Genomic DNA, 19,770 nt, shown 5'->3' on the forward strand with positions numbered 1-19,770 from the left:
AATATTATTATTGCTCATAGAGAACCACAGTTGCAACACAACATGGTGGTTTACAGTACAATGAACGATTCTCTCCTTTGACGAGCCTGTAGCCTATAATGATGAGAAAAAGCAAAAGACAGAGACAACACCACAGGTGGAGAAACTGGCTGGAGTTTAAGTGAAAGTTATAGAGGAGAGTGATAAAAGCATGTGCAGGGCACCAAGGAAGTCAGAAGCAATCAAGGAAGTCAGAAGCAATAAGTAGGAAGAGATTCACAATAATTAGCAAGAGATAGACAGAACAAAGGAAAGAATGGACAAACAATACTGAAGGCAAAGAAGAAAATCCTCAAGGAAGAGATTTTTTTTTTTTTTGGCAATAGGTGAGAGTGAGACACTGGCCTTGCAGCAAAGGGGGGAGGTTGAAAGTTCCATCAGTCCAGACTGACTATTATACAGTGGTGTTAACATGATTAATTAAATAATTTTTGTCTCTTAAATTCTGTTCTAGAGTATACTGAAAATTTGTTTTTTCAGTGTGGAAAAACAATATTTGACTTTGACACTTTTATCAGATCTTTTATACCTCTGTTACCCACCTCACATGGAAACACATGCCTGAATTGCAGTAAAACCTGTCAATCCCAGATTGCCTTTGTCAGCCATCTTTAGATCCACAGGTAAGGCAATCATGGAAGACAATCACTGTAAACTACAAGGGATTGCCAGTGATGACCTTTGTCAAATACTGCATTCTCAAAAGACCCAACCTTACCTTTTCTAAGTATTTCTGCATGATAACAGTAGGGTTTTCTAAGCATGTTTCTGCCAACCAGTTACCACATAACCTCACACACTCTGTATACATAAGTCTTAGACGTGGATCATTCTCAACCTGTTGGGAAACACATTTTTGGAAAATAAAAAGGAGGAGCAAATAAATGAAATCCCAATAAAATATTCCTCTTAAATACTTTTAATTACTTGGCCAAATAGCTCTTACATATTTATTGAGTGCCATCAATATACAATCTCTATCCATTGCAGTCAACATCCTAAATTACATACTGTTACAGTTCTGTGGATGTCACTGTCTAAATGAATGTGCCTTTTCATCAACCTATCTGCACTTATAAAAGGGATAAGCTCACTAGGCTCACAAGTGACACACACTTCATTAAGAATGAGTACCAGCAAGGAAAATACTGTCTGATCTGAGAAATTATAAACAGACCAAATGGTAGTAGTGAAGGCAAACTAACCAGTGAGGAAGCTACAACTTCTTTTTTCTCATGCAGTTCTTAAATGCCCTAATATTTATCAAAAGACGAGGCTTACAGTCTCTGACTACTGGGATATCTTTTACTGGACCAACTGTATAGTTAAGGAGAGCTTTCAGTTGCCTGTCTACATACATTTGTCTGTATCAATAGTGCTCAGCCTCTGGCTTGTGGCATTCCCCACACATACAGAAATGTGATGGTGAGAGGTGGTGGCAATCAACACTTCCACCACTCCCCCACTACCAAACCACCAAGCCCGTGGCCAGAAGACATGTACCAGAGCCAAAGTACTGAATCAGGCTAGCATTCAGGGCCAGAGCAGCAGGCCTAATCCAGTGTGCACGGGGCCAGGCCCAATTTGATGCATACAGAGCTGGGGCAGCAGGCCCAATTGTAGCAAGTGAGGCTGGGGCCATGTTCCAAATAAGATCACATCCATGTGCTGACCCAGTGCTGGACTGGGCCCACAGACTGATCCCTTGCACCAGATAGATCCAGCCTGTGAACTGACCCCACACCACTCATCTGGCCCACAGCCCAGAAAACTTGGGCACCACTGGTTTTCATAGGTATGTGCTTCAGCCCCTTTTAAGAGTTCAACATGGAGTTACTAACACTGCAGATTTCCTTTTTATTCTCTCCAAAAGAAAGCCCCAAGAAAGTGGCCAAAGAGTTTAATTCTTGCTAAGTCAACACAAAATATAGCACCCACCTGGAACCAGTCTGCGTCTAATTTTTTGATCATGTCTCTGAGAACACTCAATGCAAGGCTTTCTTCTTTTTTGGCCCAGAAAACCTGAGCTTCCTCCAGCTGCCACTCAGAGACTCCATACCTAGCTGGATTGCACTGTTTGATCTGAAACATTGCTCTTTCAGGAAGCTGAAATTGAAAAAATAAATTTTCAACAATCTTCATAAGAAATAAAAATACACATCGCAGCAGGCTTTCTGACTCCATTAGCAATTTGCTAACTTTCTTTAACATATCCCTTTGCTACCTAATTATTGTTAAGACTGTTTTGGTTGAAATTAGATGAGGTAATTTATTAATCCATCATTATATGCCATCCCATGATTCTGATGAGCAACAAATTTTCTAAATGTCTCATTGTATGGAACAAAGTAATAGCATTTAGTATTTAAAATTACTGTGAATTATGTGGTATAAATATTCCCAAAGTTATATACTCTGTTACTATGACTATCAAGCTAGTAAAAATATTCAATTAGTTACAATAAACTTTGCAATATTTTAAACCAAAATGACATTAACAGGCAAATTGTCTCTCTATACTCAGTAAATCTATGTGTATTCAGGTTTCTCTACTTATTTTGCTGGTAACGTAACATTTTCATAATTCTTTGATTTTCATTTCAATGCAAGACAGAGTTGGCTTCTTTTTATAAGCAAAAACTTAAAATAGTAATTGAAGATGTAGTTTCAGTGAAAGCTGAATTACAATCAAGAACAATATTACATTTTTTAATGAATACTGCATGCAGATAAAAAAAGTTGTAATTCCTAGAAACAAACACAAGTGATCCAAGTCTATTCCTGATTAGCATATAATCCTTCAGCCATTGCTTCAATACTGAAATTTATACAGTACCCCAATCTTAACCCTTCCCTCCAAAATTTGTACATACATAGGCACAGGCCAAAATAACACATTAGTAAGAAATCAGGTGTTGTCATCACCAAGTACCTCATATATATTTTTGTAAATACTAAGGGCCAAAGATAAAGCTGGTTTGTTTAATACAAGGCCATATATTGTACTAATAACATACCGTACTATAGTATCTGAGATTGCAATGGTATAAACTGACTTGGCGATGGTGACATGGGGATGGATCCCTTAGCTTAAACTAGGCTGGAGATGTAGGGTGAGATTGCTGCCCCAGGGAAGTCAAAGGGAGCTTCGTTACTGACTTCAGTGGGTTAGGATTTCATCCACTCTTTGTTCAGAAGTTAGATATGTTCTGACACTAACTTCCAGTAAATTTTCACATGCCCTCTCTCATCCTACGATACATATTTTCTGGGAATGGTTTCTTTCCAGGGAAGTTAAAAGGGTTGTTTAAAAAAACACAGCCATGACTATCGTTTGGTGATTGAAGGGCAAATTACAGCTACCCAACATTTATTACTATGGTTGATGCACTAACTAGAAACAGTCTAGATTAGCAGCTGACAACCTTTACAAGCCACGGGCCAGAACAAGTGGCTCCAGTCCCATACAGGTCAGGGGGCTTCAATGGGACATCAGTGACAGGGGGGCTTTGCCTGTACCCATGCTGGGCCCAAGAAATTTAGAACTGCCAGTTCTCTCTGCCCCGATCCCCAGCTACAGCACAAATGCAGCTTCCAGCCAGTGGGGAACTGAGCCAGGACTGGGCAGCTAGGAGTTATGTTTGTGTTGCAGCCGCTTTTCCCCACATTACTCCCCTCCCCACCCACTGCAGTATGGGTGCAGCTCCCCACTGGCTGGAACCTGTGCCCATACACTGGTGGGTAGAGGAGGGACAGGGAGAAGCAGCATTAGCACAGGCACAGACAGCTTCCAGCTGCTCAGCCCTGGTACTGGTGCTGGTGTGGGCACAGCCAAGGCCCTCTGGCTCTTCAGGCCATAATCAACCCCCAGGCCTTATGCTGCCAACCCCAGCCTAGATGGACTTTTCAGGACTGGCAGTTGGGGGGAATTTTTTTTTTTTTTTTTAATTAAAATTTAGCATAATCGATTCCAAAATTGAGATCAAAATAAAAAGGAATCCTGCAAAACCATTCACAGTGAGTCATTTTTCAAAATACAATGGCTCTTTAAGCATATTCACATTTGAACTTGACACTAAATATTGGGATATGAAGGAAATATTTTGGCTAGCTAAACTGGAATGCTGGCACAACCATCTTATAGCATGCTGATCGTGCTTCACATCTACCCAGTATACCAAACTAGAGTTATGGAGCCAAGAAACATGACTTACACACGGAAGTGAAGTTTTGTAACACCTGTGGAATCAAAAGCAACGCATCTGTGAACCAAAGTGTGAAGAAATGTCTGGAGAGCAGCATTCATGAAGGAGTAGTATATAAACTAAATCTTCAGATAAACAATTAATTGAATTAGACTGAACAATAAGAATTTCAACAAAGTTGGTCTTCAGCGTTTCTGTGAAATAAAATGTTTAATCAACTAGAGGAGCAAGTAAAAGAAATATGCAGAATTTCTTACCTGAGTGTTTTTGGCAGTTCGTGCCAATTTGGACAGCTCCACTAAATGTTTGGTGAGAATATCTTTGATGCATTCTCTTTTGGAATTCTCTGTTACCTTCTCAAGTAGGACCTCTAGAATTACAGTGCGTAAAGCCATGACAGGTTCCTGGAAACAGAAGTCACTGTCCTTAAGAAGCTGGGAATGTCGCTGCCACTTCAGATAAATCTCGGTGAGTTGCTGATTAGTAACAGATCTGAAATCACAGATGTTATGAAAGAAAAAGAATGAAGCTGCTATTAACTCTAGACAAATATTAAATATGAGACATGAAAGATTACTGTAAAGAACCAAGGACAACAAAACTACCTAAAAAGTTCACAAATTAAAGTCCAAGGAACAAATATCCCCTCTCTGTGAAACATGTTCAAGAAAGATGGCTTCAAACTGGATCAGAAACACAAAGAGTCTATTAGGATGATCAGGGAAACGGACAGCTTATCTTATGGGACAACCTAACAGATTTTAGTTAACCAGAAAAATAAAACCTGAAAAGACCATGACTGCTTTTTATAAATACCTCAAAGGAAGGAGACAAATTGATTACACTAAAGGTCAACCCTACCAGAAGAACAAATGGATATGAATTTGCCACAAAGGGGTTTATACATGTGCTTCACACGCGGGGGGAAGAAGAGGAACACACACGACACGCTTTAATTAGAGCACCCAGAGCGTCTCGTGTGTCAGCATCTCTGTGCTTAAAAATGGTGGCTAGGGTGCTTTATCTAAAGCTACTTGAACGAGCTTTAGATAAAGCGCCTCCGCCACTGTTTTTAAGTGCAGGGATGCTGATACATGAGATGCTGCAGTCTGCTGGAGCACAGTAATTGCCATACTCCAGAAGCTTTGCTGCTCATGTATAGGTGTCCAAATACATTTAGGATGGAAACCAAAGGGAGGTTTCTAACCATTAGAGAAGTAGAAGTTCTGAGAAAGTTTTCCAGTGGGGAGGGGGGGGGTGTCCAAAAACAGCCTTAATAGGTTTTATAATGGACCCTGATAAGCTCTGAATGGGATTATCTGACAAAGTTGTCTGCATTAGGGACTAGACTTAGTGGACATCTTGGTCAGTCCTGTGCCTTCTGAACATGCAGTTTAGAATGATGGTGTCTAAACCATACAGCCCCATGGGCCAGGTGAATGGCACTGCATTGATCTGCAGACCCAATTAAGCACACGGGGCCATATGATTCAGCCTACAGAGTTTCAAATGGGTCCAGAAACTTGGCAGCAGGGGAGCAGTTTCAGTGTTAATTGCTGTGGCTCACAGGGATGCCACCTAAGTAAATTAGTTCTAAAAAAGAAGGCAAAAGCACCAGCCTCAGATGATAGGTTGCTTAAAAAAAAGTTGTCAGGCTCGTAGCTAGGATGACAGGTGTAACAGGAAGGGACAACATACCTGGAGAAAATCTGTCCTATGTTTTCCAGTTCTCCAACTGCCTGTAATCTACACAGTGTTGGATATAATGAATATACAGACTCAAGACTGCCTTTACACAGCTCCTCTACTTCCTTCACCCTAAGGATACAATACAGAAATGCTGAGTACCTTTATTTATTGACAGCACGGTTTCCATAAGCTGAACAAAAATGAAATATAAAAGTTGCTGAACTGAGACACGTCTTCTGTTTCAGTTAGGGAAATATGTTGGATTACTACTAGAACCTAAAATCCAAGGTTTCTGAGAATCTAAATGAAAATCTATAGGATTTATTTTTCCTTAGATGTGTTGTCTGATTTTCCTCTCGCAGATGCTATGCATCCTTGCATTAAACAGGGATGCAGAGGAAACAGATGTATGTTATAGGTAACTGTAAAAGAAGATGACTTCTCTATTGCACGTAACACCTCTTAATTTTATTTTGCATACTTCCACACTGCCTTTACTTGTTATCATCAAAACTATTAGTACTCTGACAAAAATGGTCCTGCTGAGACAAGGACTTCTGCCAAAATACCAGTAGCTGGTTTCTCTCTTTAGGAGGAGTATTGAAGGACAGAGAGAGAGCGAGAGAGAGAGATTAATATAAATCATTAACATTATTAATATTAAGACGTACTACAATATATTAAACCTGATCTTATATATATATCATTCCAGATAACTTGGGTACAAAAGGATAACTATTACACCTCTTTTCAAAAAGGTTTCAAGTACGTGACATTTGAGGCCACAAAAGCCGCTTTACAAAACAACATTTCTGGCCTTGTAGCAGTAATGCACCCTCCATTAAAATAAAAATGCCTTATACATTGATGCAAAAGAGTTATGCTTCATCCAAGTTAAGTTACAACTGACAAATTTCCATTTTCTTATACTAACAATATTTTGTCCAAACTCCAAAGACCACAACAGTTTTCCATATGTAGAACGTCTAGACACATGCTTCTTACCTGGCTTCCTTAAGACTGTCATAGAAAGTAGAAAATTCTCTCTCTCTTAAAGACTGCAGAGCATCATATAACAATTCATGGTAACTTGGTCCTTTTGCCTCATCTCTTAAAAAAGATTTAGAAACAATGCTTACATCCAAAGCCAGAAATGACCTTCATGATTAAAGATCTAACCACTAGACCTGGCTTTGATATAAACCAGGGGTATCATACTTATCCTGCTCCCCCCTGGGATGGCTCTGGACTCTGGGGTTCCTCCCAGGTTGGATCCAGACCACAGGACTCCATGTAGTTCAGATCCAAGCACGGCAGCAGCAGGTTGACTGGTGACTACAGGGATTATTAATCCAGCTGTCACTCACTCCCCACCACAGAAAACTGTTGCCAATGGGACTCTGTGCCTCTGATGTTGGCAGCAGGTTTGCCCACACTCGCCCCACCCACAAATTCCTGGATTCTTTAAGAGCCAAGTGGGTCATACAGCATGATTTTAGGGGCCATAAATGTGATACCCCTGATAAAAAGGTGGCCATCTTCATAAAATGAACAGAACAGCTGACTGAATAAGAGGTAATACCAGGAAGTTTCCAGTAGTGGGCAGAATGCTATTTTACTTGGCTAAAAAATATAAAGAAAAGTTTTTAGCGAATACACCCAAGCTATGGTTTACAAGTAAGCCATGAAGACAGTTATTTTAAAAATGGTTAAACTGAATGAGTGTTAATCTCAAAGAAACATGTTCACAGTTACATTAAAGGGATACATAATCCCAAAAACCCAAATAACCTATAGTATATCTACAAATCTGAACACCCTCCCAATGCATGAAAATTACATTTCATATTGTATTTGCTGATTGTGTCCAAATATGTACCATAAGCAATGTACTAACAGCTCTTTGCCTTTAGTTGTATTGACATTTTAAAAGATGGGGAAAAAGAGAATAAAGGTTTAAAAAAAAAACAAAAAAACCCCCAAAACCTGGTCTCTTCTCCTTTTCTATTCCTTACCCCATATCTTTACTCGTTCTCCTTAGCTTTCCTATCTCTTGCTATTTCCTTCCTCCAGTTTTCAGCCCAAATGCTCAACTGTCTAGCTGTTCCAGCAGACCTGAAGAATTCATGAACTTCAGTTTTTACATTACTGCAACACTGCTGCCTCTATTCCCCACTCTGATCCTAGGAGGCTAAGGAGATTACAGAAGTGTGCAGGGTTTTCCTGCTGTTAAAAGTATTAATATCATATGCCTTTCAATACTACAGAGATCTAAAACCAGAGAAGATGGTTTACTTGACTGAAGGGATGTTGCCCCACTGCATGTTTCTCCAAGCTGCCTGGTAGCGAATTTCCTCTAGTTCTGCATACCACTCTGTGTTTTCATGTTCCAATCCTTTTAAATAGGTAGAAAGCGTATGACAAAGTCCAAAATTCTGCAAGGCCTACAAACAGGGAAAATATTAAAAAAAGGCAATATTTACTAATATGAAAGAGAAAAGGATTTGCTTAACATTTGGCTACTAAAGTTCCAGACATGGAACTAGTATTATTTCTGACTTAAAACACTATGATAGTGAAAAGCATTTAGTGAAGTTACAAAGTATATTTTGATAGCCAAAATGTAGCCATCTCAGTTGGAATATGGCCATCAAATTGGGGTGAACATCCCCCTAGAGCTAACAAAATGTGGCAGGATGAGCTTCAACTGCAATTTTACTTTTTTCAGCTAAAACATACAGCAGAAAAGTGCCCCTCATTACTATTTGAAGCATTAGATTTAAATGACATAATTTAGAGTAACCAGTGTCAATTCTTCCTGCTTTACTTGTGTTCTTAAGTCTCCACTCTGAATAAAGAATTAACTATGCCTCGCTTGAACTCTTTGGCAATGGTAATGGCACAAGATGGTCAGCTTCAAAAATGAAACTACAATATATACTTCCATATCGATAAAAACATAAAGCTTAAGGTCCTCTATACATACAAAAATATGTCAAAACCCAAAGCTCTATCTACCCAAGTCAACAGATTACCAGATCACATTAATACAAAACCGTACAATGGATATATAAAAGTTAGTGGACAATGCTGGCACTGGATGTAGTGATAAACAGATCTGCAACTACATTTTTTATTTCAAAAGTGTAGCTTCAGAAATTAAGGAAACTAGCTGGTATAGTCAAAATAGCTCAAAGACCTCAAAGACTTGAATACAGAGGAGGAATCTCTTTAAGCCTAAAGGTACAAAAAGTACCATCCACACCACGCAGAAGGGAAGCATAAGAAAAGGGCTCCTGGAAAAACATCCACTACAATGATATCAGGATGTAGATGGGACACTACAACTCTAAGGTACATGCTGGTGTGGCATAAGGTTACTTAGGGATGTTCCTCAAGGATTGGTTTGTGGCTTGTCTTTATCAATCTTGGAACAAATGAAATCTGCTGCACCCAAAGTTGGGAGGAAGCACCAGTGTGGGAGAGAATCAGACTGTCATATAGAAACAAATTAATGAACTTGAAAACAAATATGCTAGAAATAAGATGTAATGGTACAAAATGAAAATTTGTTCATTTGGGGGTCTTATAAGAATTTCTACAGTTAGCTGGAGACTTATCAGTTGGGAATGACACTGGAGGAGACGGACTTTGGTACACTGATCACAGGATGACTGTGACCCACCAATATGATGCAACCATGCAAAAGCCAAATGCAACCCTAGATGAATTACTTCAAAAGTATCAATACCATTGGAAAAGATATTTGAGAAACCTCATCTGGAATATTATGTACAATTATGGTCATCCATATTCAAGGGAAATGAATTCAAACTGGAAACAGAGTCAGAGAAGTATTGTTATGATAACTGGAATGAACAGCCTACCTTACAGAAGGAAATTAAAAAAACTTGATTTTAAATGAGCCTAGAAATAAGATTTTTATAATTAGGTCAGGGGTTAACCATCAGGCAGGGTAAAGAAATATTTAAACTAAAGGACAATGTTGGTATAAGAACAAATGGGTATAATCTGTCCATGGATAAATTTAGGATAGGTATTAGAAGGTTTTTATCATCAGAGGAGTGAGATTCTGAAACAACTTTCCAACAGTTGCAGACAGTAATCTAACTGTGTTCAGAATGAAGCCTGATTGAGTTTATGAATGGTATCACATTACATGATTGTCTATGACAGGAAGTGAAAGGATTTGTAATCCCTGACCAAGGTTATCTAAAAATCTGGCTCATGGGCCAGATCTGTCCTGTAGGGCTTCTCACAGGTCTGGAAACTTGGGAGTGTGGGCAGCTCTAGGAGCAATGGCAATAAATGCTACCACCACCCATCCTGCCCTGCACTGTCCATTCATCCTTGTGAGCCCTGTAGGTTGGATCTGGGCACAGAGCTGTGTCACCTGCCTCCAGGCCTGGAAATTTGGCAGTGGGAACAGCTGCAGCTCCAGGAGTCACAGCAATTAATACTGTGCTCTCGCCAAATTCCAGCTCCAGGTCCAGCCTGCAAACTGGCCCTGTAACACTCATCTGGCCTGTGGGCCAGGTTGAGTTGGGTATCAATAAGCTATGAGGTTCAATTTGTTCTGAATTCCTTGCTAAATTAGTTTCAACCTTAATTAAACAAAGAATACCCTATAGTCCTCACTGATTCTCTTACTAAGGGACTGATTTACCTCTATTATTCCTGCTTGGCACACAGACGAAGGGAGGCTTGCCTCAAGGTCATATGTTAAAAGGGCCTTTCCCCATGCAGCCTCATGCTCGTATGTTCTTATCCTGTTACACATAAAAAGTAGCTTTGAAATTTCAAATGATTTACTAGCAAATAAAATCAATACATTAATTAATAAACCATACCTGGCTAAAGGCTGTAATATTCTTCCTCCCCCACAGCCATAGAGACTATCAGGCTCTCCTATACTTCTGTATATTTCCATGAGAAGATCCTAAGACACACATCACAAAAAAACCCCACCACAATTTCATAAATGATTTCGAAGCATAGTTACCTGCAGCAGGCAAATACCTCTGTCTTCATTATGAACCCACAATTTGTTTACCAATGCCTCATTATGGCTGGTTTATGCAACAGCTGCACCTCTGTGGTCAGAGGGCAGAATACAGAGTTCTGCACTTCAGTAGGAACTCTAGTGTTGAACCCTTTCAGATCAGCAGTCCTACAGTGTTGTAGGGCTACTGATCTGAGAGATGCTGCCAGTTTTTGTGTTTTGAGTAAAGTGGAAGGTAGCAGAAAATGAATCTGTATCAGACAAAAGCAAAAAATTGTGTTTTTAACAGAGATGAATATGGTTTACAAAGAAAGAAGTATATGATCATTGAAGTGATTACTGACCAGATTCATAAATAGATCTGTACAACATGATCTGAATGCAGTGTCCTATTATGTAACACTAGTAAAGCTATGTTGATCTGACAGCTCTGTTCTTAAGATTTTATAATTCACTGCAATACAATTTCCCCCCTTGCTTACTGAATACTAACATACATAACAACTTCTCTGGAATTAAAAAAAAGTCAAATGGAACCACTGCGATGGTTCTTTTTATGGGTAAAAACTGTTTCCCTATGCTTTATATATTTGCCTCCTTCGTAATTAAGATGACCTAGTCATAAACATGGCCTGATGAATTCTTGAGGACCCAACTCAATAAAGATAACTTTGATATACAACAGATCAAAAATATTAATTAACTTGTTGATGAAAATCAGGTGGAAAATGATGTGCTAATTACCTCATCAGGAAGGTTTACTCTGAGATTAGATAATACTTTATGTGAGGGAGATAGTACTCTGTACCTGTAAACTTATTCCAGTTTCTTCCCTACTTTTCTCACTCAAACGAGCAATAGTTGGATCTTGACTTTCTTCTTCAAACATTAAATTTTTGGAAGCTTTCAAAGCTGATCTAGGAGGAGGGGAAAAAACACACTGAATTAACTGAAAGCTGACACTAAAGGACACAGATATTGAAATGATGTGTCATACCCCAGTGTGCTGGCCCAACCTCATTGTATCTCCACATTCCTAGAATGGCCTCTGCTGCAAGTAGGGCATCAGAGTAGTAAGGCTAGGCTGGGGACATCAATCCTACACAAAGTGGAGGTTCTTCAGGTGCTATCTAAATGCAGCAAAACCAAGGGGACATGAGAGGCCACAGATATGCTCTCAAGTAAATTGCTTCTTTTTAACTATTTGTAGTTACTTACGGGATTTCAACATTAAAGTAATTTCTCTCATTTGTAACAGTTAATACAGAAGCATTTAACTTCAGAATTATCTACATTTCTCATCGCATCAAGCGCTGATACGTATAGTTTTGTGTGCCAAAAGTAAGCATTCAGTCTTGCTTCGAAACAGTAACACAAACTGCAGTACATCTATGCTTACATCTCGGGGTATTCTCCTGGGATCGGTTGAGTTTATTTTAACAAAAAACTTTCTGTCTTTGCAGAGGCAGGAAACTGACACTGCCCTCCATCTCTTTGCTTTTCGCATAGCAAGTTAAAGGATGTATTGGATGTTTTGGGCATTATGACAGGTATCTCTGCATGAGGGTAGTTCCTGAAGTTTTTCAAAAATAGATTATACTAACACTGTCTAGGAAGATTTAGACAGGGATACTGCTGCCTGAAGCAAGGGGTTAGACTAGAGATGGCCTTCTTAGGCCCATCCAGCCCTACTTTTCTGTAATTCTAATATCCTCTTGCTCACTGCTTTCAATTCTCCCTTATTATTTATTCTCATCCAAAGTACAGAATTTGCTACTTTTAGCCTTGTAGCAGTGTTAAAAAAGGACTGATAGCCTGAAGGAGATGATTAAAAGCTTTACATCCCCCCGCTTCACTTTTATATTATGCATATCACAAGACACTGAATGCTAAAACCATGCTGAGTACCATTCTGTTTTAACATGTTTTCATTTCTGAAATAATTTTAGCAGCTAATCTCTCATTAACTATTAGGGTTAGATTTTGAATACACCTTCCCTTCTGGAACATGAGAGGGAAGGCCTGTGGAATGCATTAGCTTTTGTCTCTAGCTGGTTCCAAGATACTAGACTATCTTGGGAACAGCTTTCCAAGTATTCTGGTGGGTAATCAGAATGCTGTGATTCTGAACATCAGATAGGTACCAATCTGTAAGGGCTGACAAAACTTTGGTAGACACATACTCTCAGGGCAAGGACATTTTTCTAAGGATTTAAAAAAATGCATCTCCCTGATACACATTTTACAATAAAACACCCCCAATATACACTGTTTTGGTAGAAATGTGAAGAACTTAGGTTCCACAAGCCCAGTACCTGTGTTGTTGTTTGTCTGTGTTTATCTTGTCTGCATAGATTTCTGCATAGAGTAAAGCTGTGAAGTGAGCAGAACAAGACTGTGCTGCCATGGCAACCTCAAGATAATTTAGATCCAACCAGAAACTGTCATCAAAAATGGTACCTGAAAGAGATCTATTGAAATACAGCATTAATATTGATGTACTAGGCCTGCTTTGTGATATTGCATTTAACAATATAAATCTACTACAAGTGCTTTAAACTATACAACCCTAGTATAATCTACTACAAGTGCTTTAAAATTATACTGGGGTTGTATAGTTTATCTCTAAGAAATACACAAATGCCCTATTGGGCACTTCCAGACAAAAAGGTTTTAAAAACCTCATTCAACTTCATCTTCCATAGTCCTTCTAACACATCCAACATTCCTGGGCTTGTATTTAAATGAAGCCTCACTACTGTATATATCTTATTTGGAACAGTTTGATCTTCATTACACTTATTTAAGAGGAAAAGATTTCTTAGGATGATATCTTTTATTGAACCAACTATATACAGTTGCATACACTTGCATAATTCCATAATCAAAGATACAACATCACTCTAACACTTATTTGAGATCCTTTTTTTGGGTGCATACATTCTCTGTCCATCGAGAACATCAATAGATCCTACAATAGCAGATTAAAGCAAGCAATATATCCAGGTAAATTTTAAAAAGAGATACAACTCACCTCTTTTGTCTTCTCAGGTGGTCAACAACAGTAAGCATTGTTCGCCGAGATATTTTATCCAAACTTCTACGAACAAGGGATTCTGGTTCTAAAATGTATATTACCAAAGAGAGAAAGAAGTGAATATGCATTGTAAATTGTTGATGATAAAATAAAAAGAAAAACATTATGCCATTACCTGAATCTGAATTTGCAGGTGTTGTTGATCTACTAGAGGATGACACACACCTGCAACAGGTTGTGAAAAACCTCTGGATATGCACAGACAGAAGGTTGCGCCAAGATTCATTTGAATCATTAAGCAGGATATCATGAATCAAATATGGAAGCAAAGTCTGACAGAAGTCTGTTTTCACCTGAATCACAGACGCACAAAATTAGCTGCTGATAAACCACATTTCTTTGTTAATACAGTCAAGGTCTCCTGGCCAATTTAAAACATATGCTGAACAGCAAATGGAAAATAAATTTCATAAACCACCTGACGCAAAATAGGTCAAGTGTGTACAACAAAGCAAGAGTTCAAAAAAACCTGATCCATAAAAGTTATGTTTACACCTTTTCCCCTCCCTTTCACTGAAATCATGGATTTAAGAAATGCAGGTAATTTATGCCTTCAAAAAAAGAAAGGAAAATATTCATTACAATTAACTTCATACAAGTCACCATTATCAGGCTGTTTTGGTTATACTTGCATGGTAACTGTCTTAATAATTTAGCCCCAATTTCCAGGGAAGTCCTATATTTATGCATTTCTAAGGTGTATTTCACTGACTTCCTGAATGCCCATCAAGAAAGAATATTTTGGTTATGTCTTCCTATCTGTAAACAAAAGGAAAAATCTACTTATCACCAGAAAACAGTATCAAATGTTAACCGGGGTCATAATTAAGTTTAACACAGTTGCCTGGAGCTACAGTACACAAAGGAGCTCACCTCACACATTGGCCTTAGTAACAGAAGAACTTCATCTTTCACTCCTCCACTGTTCAGCAATGAACAAGTCAGGTTCTTTACCCAAGTCTCATGACTTACACCCTGAGGAATCCACAGATTTGCATCATCTATGGCTTCTGAAGGAGTCTCTTTTTCAGTATCTGGCACTTCCAAAAACTAAACAAAAATACATTTTTGTAAGAACAAAGATATTTACTTTGTCTTAAAAAAAAAAGGAACTACTACTAAAGTGTAGCTTTTCAACAAAATGAAGCGACAATAGACAGTCTGTCTAGATGAAACATACAGTCAAGGTTAGCTTACATTATGTAATAAGTTATTGTTATTGTAAATGCAAAGTTGTGCATTTAAAATCAAGCAAATCTAGAAATGCTGAAAATAAGTTCTCTCTCCTGAGATCAAGAAATACTTTAATGCTACAAAATCCAGTGTCTGAAATCACAGAAATGACAGATTAATGGGTATCTATATAATGTTGGTTCTGCCATCTCATGCCTTGATATGGGGCACTAAATGAGGCAGGCATCTTGCAGAAAAATATTATCAGGTAAACAAAAACTGTTTCATAAATGATGGTGGGATGGTAATTTATCCAGGATGATAATGAAAGACCCATAGTATAGCATATTTCGAACTAAGAAGCTAATCTTGTAAACATTTTACTTATTAGATCTTTTAGTTAATGGGATAGCTCACAATAGTCAACATTAGGCACAAAAAACAAATAAACTGGCAAGAGTTACAAAAGCAATCTATCATGTACTGTCATCAAGATATACTACTTTAAGAATCTTTCCTAGATTCAATAATACTGGTCTCCAGAAATATTTACTTGTTTACAGTAGTTTTATATTTGTAATCGGTTCTCATTATTGCAAGCTGTACACAAACTAACAGAAATACCTTCTTCCTGGACATTCTGAAAGGATGTAGATATATTAACATGGGATCAGCTTTGTCTTTGTAAGCCTCCCAAAATTTGTTACCAGTCTTTGTTGCTAAAATGTTTTTCAAACAGGAAGCAGCAGCACAGCGAACATTAATACTAAAAGATAAATATAACTGATTAACAATTATTTAATAAAAATAGTTCTATAAAAGTTCATAATAAAGAAGCACAGACTGTGAAATTATTTTATGAATAATAATTAAAACACAACCAAAGGCTAATAGAAGCCAGAAGAAAGGTATATGTAAGACTGGTTCCATTACTTTAACACAAATATCCCCATTTGCATTGGGCAGAACTAAATTTCAGAGCAGAGAAAAGAATTATCCAGCTTAAATCCAACCCGACAAGAGGTCAGAGCTGGACTGCATGAGTAACTTGAAAATCAGGGGTCCATTTATACAGCATTAACAGCTTAAATTCTAGCATCTTTCCCCATGGGGTATTACTTCAAGTTGAAGCCCACATAGCTTACTAAGTTTATTGTTTTATGGGGTGCAATAAAAAAAAAAAATCAATTAAGTTTATTATATAAATATTTGAAAAAATATAATGTCTTGTTATTGAACCAGTCTCTGGATGTTTAGAAATATGTAGTATGAACAATGCTACAGAAGTGTTCCTGGTCCACCAGTACAGTGTGAAGAGAGTCAAAAAACCAATCCCTTCAGCTTACACAGCCCTACACGAGAGCAGGAGGAGAATTGGCCTGCATGTGGGATGTGATGTGTCCTACAGTATCATTCATTGTTTGAGTTCTGTAACCCATTGTTGCTTAGATGCAAAAACAAAGTTGGAAAATTACTGGTCATTAACAAGAAAATGTTTTTAATAACTTGCTGTCTTCCCCAGTGGCCCATTTTATGTACTGAATCAAACACGTGCTTACCAAACATCTATCAAGGCATTATTTATTTGAGTCAGCATTATGAATACTAGCTGAAGTTTTCCATCTTCAAATAAATCGGTTGCCTTCGAATACGATACATTTTTACTATGCTGAAGGGCTATGGTTGAGAAGTCAATAGGACCCACTTCTCCCAAGCAACTTCCAACAGCCTCTGCAAATAAAAATATCAGTTTTACAGTCTCTGAATCATAAATGAAAAAAGCTTATTTTTTGAACTAGGTATACTTATGTATATGCTCTTACACACGCACACACACATTGTGTGTGAATGTAAATCTGTTCATAAATAACATATTTGTACGCGTAAACAAGCTGCTTTCTAGTTTGTCAATATAATTTAGTCTGCCACTCAAATTCTGTGATATAAGGAGTTTACTGCATACATTCAGCAATTACATCTGGTTTAGGTAGCTCCTTTGTGACACTGTTCTTAACTATAAGAAACTCACCATAATAAATCTTTCAGATGAGAATACTAGATCCTGTATTTACTTGTATACCACACTCACCTCTTTACAAGAATTAGCCTTCCAAAGTTGCCTTTTCACCTGGCAACTAATTAGCCCTCCAAAGATTCAGACAGTCTCCACCCACTGCAGCAGGGAGCTAGAGCCGGACTTGAAGCTGGTAAGTAGGGGCAGGGGAAGGGGGGCTGGAGGAGGTGCTATGTGGGGACCCCTGTCAGGCCTCATCCCCTGCCTGCTCCCTCAGCCCCCCACACGGCTGTCCTACCCGCCCCAACTCCTGGCCCTTTAAAAAAAAGCCCCAACTCACTGGGTGCTGCTCCCCACTGTCCCATGCTGCATGGGGGGCCCTGGTACAAGCCCCCCAACCCCTTGCCACTCCCCCAGCGCCCCCATGGCTGCCCCACCTGTCCCAGCTCCCGGCCCTTTAAGAATAAAACCCCAACCCCCGCAGGACTCACCAGCTCCTGCAGCAGCCTGAGGGCTTCGGGGGACACACAGAAGAGCCCCCTACATGGCGTGGGGATCGCCTCCCCGCTGGGCAGGAACTGGTGAGCCCAGGATTTTGGGGTTTTTTTTTTCCTTAAAGGGCTGGAGCTGGGGCAGGCAGGCGGGGAGGGGCTCAGACAGTGGGGGAGGGGGCTGCGAGGCTCGTGCAGGACACCCCACATAGCGTGGGACAGTGGGGGGCAGCAGGGATTGCTCCCCTGCCCGGTGGCACCCAGTGAGTCTGCGCTTTTTTTCCCCCAAAGTGCCAGGAGCTGTGGTGGGTAGGCAGCCATTGCCAGGCTGGGAAAGCAGGAGGATAGGCATGCATGATTCAGAGATTCGGCAGCAGCCGAACCTTGCAGACTTTTTAGCTCAAAATCCTATATTTAACCATGGTGTCCAGTATTCAGCAACAGGTGAATATAGCTAAATTAAGCTGTGAAAGGGTTAAAACCATAGGTGTTGCCTAAGTGGGAAAGGGAGGAAGAGTGAACTGAAGATTAGGCTTGGTCCCTACTCTATGCAGCCATAACACTGGAAAAATATTTCCCCCTCTTCATACCACCTTCCTAAAAACAAGGTGCATGACTTATTTCAGGGTACATAGCATGCAAAAAATAGTACCTGCTGTATTGTTCCATACCACCGAGTCAAAAACAGTAATTTTTTCAGTATCAAAGGAAACATTTTGTAATTATCAAAATTAGAATGGTCATTTAACGATCAACTTTCACCTTTCTGATTAAACTTCCCTGAAACTTTTTTTTTCATTAGTTACTGCAGAAACCTATTAAAATGACTTGCACAATGGTAATGTTTCTTACTGACACTAGTTAAGACTTTTACAGAAATAAATAACTTACCTAGAACGGCCCTTTCACCTGGGTGGTTTATTGCCATCTTGGATATTTGTAGCAAGCTCACTACCAACTTCACAATTACATAATCCACTGGATTTTCTACCATTAAAAAAAAAAAAGGAAAACAGTATTTATTCCATGTGCTCTTTGCTCCTAACATGTATGTGTATCTTTGTATCTCTGAACTTCTATTCCACTCTTCAATAAAAAGCTCAGTAAAACTTGCTATATTAAAAAGTTTTCTAATTAACTGCTTCTTAAACCAACTTCTGTATATTACTTAGATTTACACCATGAAAATCTCATTACTATAAATTATAAATCCTGTTATTTACTAGGTTTTAAAATGGAATCACTAACTGACCTTTTGATTTTACCCTTGAAAACAAGATGCGCAAGTATTATCACGAATAACAGATACTGTATTATTTTCAACATATCATTTTTCTTACCAACAAACAAATTGCCTGTTTTACTGCCAGAAACTATAGCCAAGGTCCTTATGTTTTCCCATATTTATTACTGTATGCTACCAGCCAATTTGCCTTTATTTGGGACATCCTCCTTTCAAATAAGATTTTTTTTTTAAACTTAATTTTTTTAAATAGTGTTTATGATTTTGAACTGAACCAAGAATACCTCAGCCAGAAAAAAAATGAAAAAGAATTTATCCAATTATAGTCAGCATACTGAAATTCATGGCAGAAAGATGGACTAGACATAAAACACTGAAAACTAACAATAATTAAAGCACTTGTTGCTCATTTTCATAATTTTTCCAGCTCCTATTCGTCATGTAACCACTTAAAAAGCCATGGTCCTTGAAGCTCCTAAGGATGTAAAGGAGGAAATATAATATTAAGCAGAGAGAGGCATTTTAAAATATATATTATTCGCGAAAATGTTGACTTTTAAGGCAGAAAACACCTTTCAATTGCTTCTTTCTTTAGAAAAACTCAAATCATAAATAAGTTGGGCTGGAAGGGATCTGAGGGTATTATTCAGTCCAACCCCTCTGATGAGGCAGTATCTAAGTCATCCTAGGTAAAGTACTAGCTTATTCTGGGCTCAGGAATGACCATCATACATAACTTCAAGCATAATGCCCAAAACATCAAAAACACTTTTAACTTGCCACAGGTAAAGCAAGG

The 19,770-nt window shown here is 38.6% G+C and overlaps 1 protein-coding gene across 9 annotated transcripts in view; it reads right to left on the bottom strand.

The window, feature by feature from the left end:
- The window catches only part of ATM (ATM serine/threonine kinase), a 111,443-nt gene that overhangs the window by 24,474 nt on the left and 67,199 nt on the right, over positions 1 to 19,770 (bottom strand). For all 9 annotated transcript variants that reach the window (XM_090029601.1, XM_090029565.1, XM_090029594.1 and 6 more), the window contains 16 exons: positions 18,623 to 18,718; positions 16,786 to 16,957; positions 15,851 to 15,992; positions 14,927 to 15,103; positions 14,169 to 14,346; positions 13,991 to 14,078; positions 13,272 to 13,427; positions 11,765 to 11,873; positions 10,805 to 10,893; positions 10,621 to 10,723; positions 8,229 to 8,377; positions 6,939 to 7,043; positions 5,943 to 6,062; positions 4,502 to 4,736; positions 1,978 to 2,145; positions 758 to 877 (listed from right to left, as the gene is read on the bottom strand). In XM_090029601.1, the coding sequence (XP_089885727.1) occupies positions 758 to 877; positions 1,978 to 2,145; positions 4,502 to 4,736; positions 5,943 to 6,062; positions 6,939 to 7,043; positions 8,229 to 8,377; positions 10,621 to 10,723; positions 10,805 to 10,893; positions 11,765 to 11,873; positions 13,272 to 13,427; positions 13,991 to 14,078; positions 14,169 to 14,346; positions 14,927 to 15,103; positions 15,851 to 15,992; positions 16,786 to 16,957; positions 18,623 to 18,718 (2,207 nt within the window). The remainder of the gene's footprint in view (positions 1 to 757; positions 878 to 1,977; positions 2,146 to 4,501; positions 4,737 to 5,942; positions 6,063 to 6,938; positions 7,044 to 8,228; positions 8,378 to 10,620; positions 10,724 to 10,804; positions 10,894 to 11,764; positions 11,874 to 13,271; positions 13,428 to 13,990; positions 14,079 to 14,168; positions 14,347 to 14,926; positions 15,104 to 15,850; positions 15,993 to 16,785; positions 16,958 to 18,622; positions 18,719 to 19,770) is intronic.

Source organism: Crocodylus siamensis, chromosome 1 (genome assembly GCF_052110815.1).
Source record: "Crocodylus siamensis isolate JL-2025a chromosome 1, ASM5211081v1, whole genome shotgun sequence".
Lineage (NCBI taxonomy): Eukaryota > Metazoa > Chordata > Crocodylia > Crocodylidae > Crocodylus > Crocodylus siamensis.